An 8576-nucleotide genomic window follows, 5' to 3' on the forward strand; every position below is an offset into this window, starting at 1 on the left:
AGCAAGCCTCCCAAACCCTGTGCTTCCAGCAATGTCTGACCAGTTTAAAGCAAAGTTTCCATTTGGTGGTCTGCTAGATTCTATGCAAACATCCGAAACCTCAAAACTACAGCAGCTAGTAGAGAACATTGATAAGAAGATGACAGATCCAAATCAATGCGTCATTTGTCACCGTGTGCTTAGTTGTCAGAGTGCTCTCAAGATGCATTACAGAACACATACAGGAGAAAGACCATTTAAATGCAAAATTTGTGGACGTGCCTTTACTACAAAAGGCAATCTGAAAACGCATTTTGGAGTTCATCGAGCAAAGCCACCACTTAGAGTACAGCATTCATGTCCCATTTGTCAGAAGAAATTTACAAACGCCGTTGTTCTTCAGCAGCATATTCGTATGCATATGGGTGGGCAAATTCCTAACACACCATTACCAGAGGGCTTCCAAGATGCCATGGACTCAGAACTTTCTTATGACGAGAAGAACATTGATGCACTGAGCAACTTTGATGATGACATTGATGAAAATTCTATGGAAGAGGACCCGGAGTTAAAGGACATGGCAAGTGACTCAGCAAAACCCCTTATCTCTTACTCTGGGTCATGTCCTTCTTCACCACCTTCTGTGATCTCCAGTATCGCTGCTTTGGAGAATCAAATGAAAATGATTGATTCTGTCATGAACTGTCAGCAGCTGACCAGTTTAAAATCCATAGAAAATGGATCAGGGGAAAGTGACCATTTGAGCAATGACTCCTCATCGGCTGTTGGTGATCTCGAAAGCCAGAGTGCAGGCAGCCCTGCAATGTCGGAGTCTTCTTCCTCCATGCAAGCTCTGTCTCCTGTAAATAGTAACAGTGAAAGTTTTAGATCAAAATCCCCAGGTCTCAGCAACCAGGAAGAACCACAAGAAATACAATTAAAGACAGAAAAACCAGACAGCCCGCCACCTGCAACTGAAAATGGAGGCGCGTTAGATCTGACATCTACCAACCCTGGAAGACCGGTCATCAAAGAGGAGGCTCCTTTTAGCCTGCTGTTCCTGAACAGAGAACGTGGTAAGTTTAAAAGTACTGTTTGTAATATCTGTGGCAAGCCTTTTGCTTGTAAGAGTGCATTGGAAATTCACTACCGCAGCCATACTAAAGAACGTCCATTTGTATGTACAGTCTGCAATCGTGGGTGTTCCACTATGGGTAATTTAAAACAACACTTACTGACGCACAAATTAAAAGAGCTGCCTTCTCAGTTATTTGAACCCAACTTTACTCTAGGTCCCAGCCAAAGTACTCCTAGCCTGGTCACCAGTACAGCGCCTACCATGATCAAAATGGAAGTGAATGGTCACAGCAAGCCGATCTCTTTGGGTGAGGTTCCCTCGCTTCCAGCTGGAATCCAGGTTCCTGCTGCACCACAGACAGTGATGAGTCCGGGGATCACCCCCATGCTGGCACCCCCCCCTCGCCGCACTCCCAAGCAGCACAACTGTCAGTCTTGTGGGAAGACCTTCTCCTCAGCAAGCGCACTGCAGATACACGAACGCACCCATACTGGTGAAAAACCGTTTGGTTGCACAATCTGTGGTAGAGCTTTTACCACAAAGGGGAATCTTAAGGTAAGAGGCCAAATGCAACTGTAAAGGCTTGGGGGGATTGAGGTACTGTACTTGAACATGGCCAGTTTTAGGGCTAAGTGTGTGTCCCAGAAACAGGAAAGAAGAGAGATTCAAGGCTTTTACAGTGGTGTGTTTCATGCTTCACCTGTGTTAAAGAAAGGGACTGAAAGAAGCTGTGCAATGTGTCCTTTAAAACTGCTTCTGAGTGTATGCGCACATACACTGTATTTTTTCTGACAGCCATGATGTACGGACAGTCAGCTGATACGCATGTTCTGGCAGTTCTTGTGGAACAACACTGAAAAATAAGCTCACTCTAAACCAGAAATGCAGAACTCTGTCGGCAACCAGTGTGCCTGTCACAGATTTCCATTTTCCGTTCTGCTTTGCAGGCATTGCAGTCTGGAAAGCAGTTTCCCACTGATTTACAGCAAGTCACAGCAGGGCTTGTGCCTCTTATTCCTGCAGTGTGGTTAGCCACCAGGATACAGCCTGGGGATTACACTTTTAACTGTCCTGAAGTTTTTTTTAATATTATCTGTGATTGATGCATTTGACGGGAGGTAAAATAATACAAAAAGTGATGTTAAAAGGGGAAGGGCAGAAGAAATTCCATCTCCTAATACAAGTAACGCACTTGGTAACCTTCAGCATGAAGAATTTCCATCTTGTGTACAAAACTGTCCAAACCTAAGAGGATGCATACACTTTGTTCTTTTGGTGCACACTGAAAAATTATTGCAGAGGTGGATTTTCCTTTGTAAACTTGACCAGGCCTTAGAACTATGTCTTAACTGGAATTGATTTGTTTCCAATGTGAATTAAAAGACATTCATTAAAAGCAAGCAGTACTGTAAGCGACAGGGTCTCAGCCCAGTCACTCAACTGGAAGATGCTAATGTGAAGGTGTTTCTTGTCCCATTTGCATTGCAGGTTCACATGGGAACGCACATGTGGAATAACGCACCTGCACGCCGTGGCCGTCGCCTCTCTGTGGAAAACCCCATGGCTTTGCTGGGTGGCGATGCACTGAAGTTCTCGGAAATGTTCCAGAAGGATTTGGCAGCTCGGGCCATGAACGTTGACCCCAGTTTTTGGAATCAGTATGCTGCAGCTATCACAAATGGACTTGCCATGAAGAACAATGAGATTTCTGTCATACAGAACGGAGGCATTCCCCAGCTCCCAGTAAGTCTTGGCGGAGGTGCCATCCCACCTCTAAGCAACCTTACCAGTGGCATGGACAAAGCTCGCACAGGCAGCAGCCCTCCCATTGTTGGTTTGGACAAAGCAAGTTCTGAAACTGGAGCCAGTCGTCCATTCACCAGATTTATTGAGGATAATAAAGAGATTGGCATAAATTAAAAGCATTCATTATGAATAACTGTTGGACCACTACTCAACACAACACTTGCCCTGTTCCATGTACAGCTTTTGAAGTTAAGCATTAGTTTCCTGACCTAAACACATAGTTTCCCCTTAAAATTTTACCCATAGCAAAAATACCCAACTTTGTGGCTGCTGAAAAGTTGTCTTGCAAGATCTGCATGGTACTTCTTTCAACAGTGAGTTTGACTGTTATTGAGAACTGTGAAACCATTTAATTTAACAGAAACAAGCAAACAAAAATCATTGGATAACTTCATTAGAAACAGAAAGAGGCTAGTCTACGTCCACTTTCTTCTTAGAAATCTTACTATCAACTGAGAGAGGGGGCTTCACTATGGCATTCCTGTCACACTTGCTGATTTTGTTCAACTTAGTTAGCAATTTGGACTATGTTTTTAGGAATCTTAATCTCAAATATGTGATTTAGTACCCTGATGCTGTGTATTATCACAATATCCTTGTCTGTAGTATTTATAATGTTAAGACTATGCGGGTAACAGACAATATACTAGCCCCAAATTTAAATGAAGCTCTTGTACTGCAAAATACATCTGGTTATGTGACCTTTTTCTTTTCTTTTCTCTCTTTTTTTTTTTCAAGGAAGTCTTGTTTTACTATAAATAAGTGGTTTATTTTAATGCAGACAAAATTGTGAAGTTTTATTGGGAAAGATAGCATGCTTTTCATGTGCAAGTACCTGTCAGTAACAAACTTTATTTTTTTTTTTAATTTAAGTATTTGTAGCTGCTATGTGGACAGTTGTTCTATTAAATGAAAAAAAAATGTAGTGTGGACTTTAGCTCAGTGATTGGAAAACAAGTTACAGACAAACCTTAGCACCATAAATTATTCACAACATAATAAACAGTTGTGAGTAAATACTTCATGTTATCAAAGCTGTACAATAAAAAGGTAATGTTTGTATAACGTGGTTGCAAACTCTTAATTTATACTATTGCACTTTTAGTATTTTGTATTAGGGAGGTTTGTCTATAATTTGAAACTGAACAAAGATGTAAACTATTTTATAAATAGTACTTTGACTTAAGGAATAATGGGCAAAACCGTGATACAGTTTCTTGTTTTGTTTTAAGGTCAAACAATGAGAGCTCTCTTTGCTAAGCAGAAAAGCTGCAGAGAACTGTCAGATCCTTAGGAGAAATGGGCCTGCCGTTTCTTAAATTGAAATGATTCATTTAATTTTCCTACCAAGCCCACTTAAAAGCGTGACTACCCCCAGCAGCATTCTGATAAATTTATCTTAGGAGTGTGATATTAATACAAGTCTAGGATAGATGGAAGAGAACAATGCGTAGGTTTAATTTTACTGTAATCTGTTCACACATACCCACCAGAAAGATGTTGACTGCCTAATAGCGCGGGGAAAAGAATAATAACTTTAGGGCAGCATGAGCAGTAGTATGTTATGTGTTTTTTCCAACTCTCACTGATTATCTTCTCAGATTGCTCTGAAGCACAATATACTCTGATTAATCGAATATAATTTTATGTTGATTGCATTCTTTCAATTACACTGAGTAAATAAAGGGAATGGTTCCACTCATAAGTTAGGCTGGGGATGCTGAGAAGACTGGGGCTTAATCAAAACTTGAACAGTAAACATTTGTGTACTACCTCATTTTTGTGCATTACAAACATGGTGGAGTCTGACACTATGAACTTCTGTCCAGCAGAATTGCTTGAGGGACACTGTGGGTAGCTGGGTAACAGCACAAGGAGTTTTATGCCCCTCCAGAATCAATCAGACAGTGAGGTCTTCTCATTTGACGCTGAAAAATAAGACAATCTTTCTTACACAACAAAAACCATTACTGTAAGAGGATGGTCTATTTCTGCCATCATGTAATGGAGTGAAAAGAGTTTCAAAGGCTTACTAGCTGTTTGTTTCTATTGGAAATGAACAATGAACTACACAGCTCCATTTTTACAATGATAAGATAGATATATTGATATATATATCTATATATTAAAAAAAACTATGTATCTATAATGCCTCTACAGCATAACATCTTTTTTTTTTTTTTTGCCACAGTGTGTGAGTGGTTAGGGGTGTTTCCAAGCATTTTGAAAAAGAAAACTGAGGTGGCTTAATGTTGCTGTATTTCAGCAATGGAATGTTTTTATTTATCTGTGTCATTTTTGGTGTGACTTTTTTTGTTAGTATTTGGTACCATGTAGTGTTATCTTTATTCCCTAAAGGGTGTGCATAACTTTAAAAAATAAAAAATATTAAAAAAAATAAAAAAAGAATTGGAAAAGGGAAAAAAAAAAAGAAAAAGGCAAAAAAAGAAAAAAGATGTAAACTGTTGTAAATAAGATTGTTGATGATGGTACAGTAAGACTGACCCCATTTTGTGTTCAGGGTTAGGTAATTCCTCTCTGCATGGTGAAGAGAGACACTATTTTTATACTGCGATACCATGTAGGGTAGGAGCCTCCCTGAACCAGCTGGGAATTGTTACTTAGATCCAATATTTTTTATTATTAAATCTTGTTGGCTTGACACACCTACTGATTGAAATGGATGTCTTAGTCTAGGTTACTATTTTTGTCATATGGAATTGAATAAAATGCAGGATGTAATATTATTTCTGAATTGCGTTCCTTGATTATTCTAATAACAGTGCGAGATATGAGAATAAGGTCACCTGTGGTAGATTGGTGTCAATGACTTCTAATCGCTGCATCCGAAAAACTGGAATAAGGTCGACACCTTGCATTTAAATGCTGCTGTAATATATATAAGCAATGCAAAGGGGTAGAATTATTCAAATCTCTTTTCCAATAAAAATAAATCCTCAGAGCATTTCACGCAAGACAGTAGAAGAAAAAAAAAACATTTTGGAGGAGGGAAAACAGTCTTTGAAAGTACTCCTGCTTCAAATTGACTGCATTCTGGACAATTTTTATATACTGTCTACAAAAGAAGGTTGATTTTCATGTTGTTTAAACATCTACCTAAAATCTGTAAGATATTGCACGATAAAATTTGAGGACAAATTTATCAGAAATTCAAATTCAAAAATTTAAAATTAAGAACAAAATTAACAACTCGCATCCATTCATTCCAAATGACAGATTCCGTACATTAAAACCTATGGCTTTTTTCTTTATTTTTTCAAGACCCCAGTTCATCAAAGCATGTCTAACTTTAACCAAATTATTTTTTCATGTTAATTTAAATGTTAAGTGTTTACATTCTTGAGGCTAGGCATATGATTAAGGATCTCCTGCAAAGAACTCCACATTTGAGTAATCTTCAAGCTGTTAACAGACAAAAATAAGTAAAAGAAAAATCTGAATTAATTATCTTTCAGTGGCCTTGCTATGAGAATACTCTGTTTTATAAGGTCTACTCAAAGAAAGTATGAGTTTCCTCTGGTGACTCAACAATGGGTTTATGCTTGTGCATATGTCCCTGCATGCAGATCTCTGAGCCTTGCTGAGAGAAAACCTGATATGAAAAAAAAGAGAGAGGACACTGATAGTTATGATACTGTTCAAAACATAAAGAAAAAAATTCTGCCTTCCTGTCCTCCCCCCAAAAAGAATGAAAGCAGAAATGGTATCTATTTTTAAATAAGCAGTAAAATTTTGTTGTTGTTGTTGTTATTTTTGGAAGATGTTAAAGAATTTGAATAATTAAACGTGCCCCACAGTTGAAAATGGTCAAAGCCTGCTCAATTACAGATGTTTAAAAGAGAGCCACGTAGGAATTCTATAATCAGAAAAAACGCACGTTATTGTATTTTGAGGGGAGGGTAATTTTACATTGTGAAAATTTCAGCAAGGCTTTCAAACTCTTCATTTATATTTTTTCCACATGTTATTAGAAATGGAGTATTTATGACAAATGTGTGACATAACTCCTTTTTTACCTGATTTTTTTGTTTGTTTTGTATGTGTGTGTGTGTGTGTCTGTGTTAGCCCTCAATATAATAGCTATTCCTTTATCCATTTTGTCCTTTCTATCTTGGAAAGTATTTTACATTACTACTGCTACATTTGTTTTGTATTTCTGCTGCCTTTAATTTACTTCTCTGCTTGTACTCTGCCATTTGGAAGATACTATGGGTTTTTTGTTGTTTTTTTACCTGTATGAAATGCTAGCATAATGAATGATGGAGTAATCAGTGATATGATCAGGTATGTGTATAGCTCACAGGATTTGCTAACAAATGTGCCATTCACACTGTTCTTTAGATGAAGATGTTAAATTTGTTAGTGTGCTGGTATAGAGCAGCCACAGATATTCAGGAGAATGGAAACTTTCATCCTAACTTCACTACACCTGCTGTTACACCGCTGGAAACTCCATGGCCTTCAGTGGAGATACTCCAAATGATTAGCTGTATAGTATATTGAAAGTACATCTAGACAAGAGTATTCTAGACTTTATTTTTAAAAAGTCACAAGAGATAATACATATATTTTAGTACACACTTCAAGATTATTCCCATTTTAAGGGAAGTCATGAAATCTGAATCTAAAAAACATGACTGTGTCCCTTAATATAGATGTGAGAACATATGAATAATCAGTCCCTTCTCATATAAATGAGTAAAAGTAACTTTTGTGTATAAAATAGAAAAATGTGAGAATCTTGCTTTGAGATTGCTACACAACATGCACACTATCATATAAATGCTTTTCCTTTGCGTATATTAAAGATATCAGCACATTAATTAAAAGAATAAAATTTGTGCATGCCACAGCTCTAATGCATAGTATTTTATTTTTTCTAAAGGCGGAATGGCTAAATCAATTGACAAAGTGACAAATCTGACAGCCAAAAGCTTTGTGTTGTACCACTGACATACTTTAGGGAAGTGGGCAAGCCTCTAATTAGACTCTGATTCTACCTGACAGTTAAATAGTCCTGGGGCCCCTGGGAATCTGGGAGTGAACTCCCTCTTCAGAGTCAACTTGCACCTTGTAGAAGTGGGATGAGTTGCCCTGTCAGTAAATATGGGAAAATACTTTTGTACCTACCTCACAGGGGTGTTGTGAGGAATAAGTTTTGTGTCTGTACAGTGTTTCAAAGATGGAAAATGCTTGGTATTACTGCTGATTTTAGAGAGTTTACAGTACAGGTTCTATTATTTATTATTTGTACTCCAGTAGTACCTACAGGCTTCAGTCAGGACTGAGAGCCTTACCCTAAATGTTGTACACCAACCTAGATTAAATTGATACAAAATTTTATTCAGTAACATTTTCCAGTGGGGTTTCTTCATTATCAAGTATCTATTTGATTACTCTAGTGAGCCTTATTCAATTATTTAGGTATTTAAATGGATTATCCGTTTTTTGACTACAGCTGAGAGTTACCTGGTATCACATTTTGTTTTGAGCTTGTATTGATCTTCTTCTAGAAAGAGCACCAATTTTCTATGGATAATCTAGAATCAAATCTTGCTATCAGTGGAATTCTACTGTACCTTTTGCTATTAAAGCTAAAAGTTAAAATAAATGCGTGTGTATATATTATTATACACAAATATATAATATACATGTACTTATAAACATGTATGTTTCAAACCTTTTTAGCTGC

At 37.6% G+C, this 8576-nt stretch overlaps 1 protein-coding gene across 1 annotated transcript in view; it reads left to right on the top strand.

The window, feature by feature from the left end:
- Nucleotides 1-6189, top strand: part of SALL3 (spalt like transcription factor 3) — a 22539-nt gene extending 16350 nt beyond the window's left edge. Inside the window, exons 2-4 of the mRNA XM_065752487.1 lie at nucleotides 1-1055; nucleotides 1272-1612; nucleotides 2546-6189. The exon at nucleotides 1-1055 is cut by the window's left edge and continues 1876 nt beyond it. Of these exons, the coding sequence (XP_065608559.1) occupies nucleotides 1-1055; nucleotides 1272-1612; nucleotides 2546-2977 (1828 nt within the window). The 3' untranslated portion in view covers nucleotides 2978-6189. The remainder of the gene's footprint in view (nucleotides 1056-1271; nucleotides 1613-2545) is intronic.
- Nucleotides 6190-8576: the final 2387 nt, after the last annotated feature.

Source organism: Cyrtonyx montezumae, unplaced genomic scaffold (assembly GCF_038088225.1).
Source record: "Cyrtonyx montezumae isolate F1298 unplaced genomic scaffold, pur_monq_1.0 scaffold_8, whole genome shotgun sequence".
In the NCBI taxonomy this organism is placed as follows: Eukaryota; Metazoa; Chordata; class Aves; order Galliformes; family Odontophoridae; genus Cyrtonyx; species Cyrtonyx montezumae.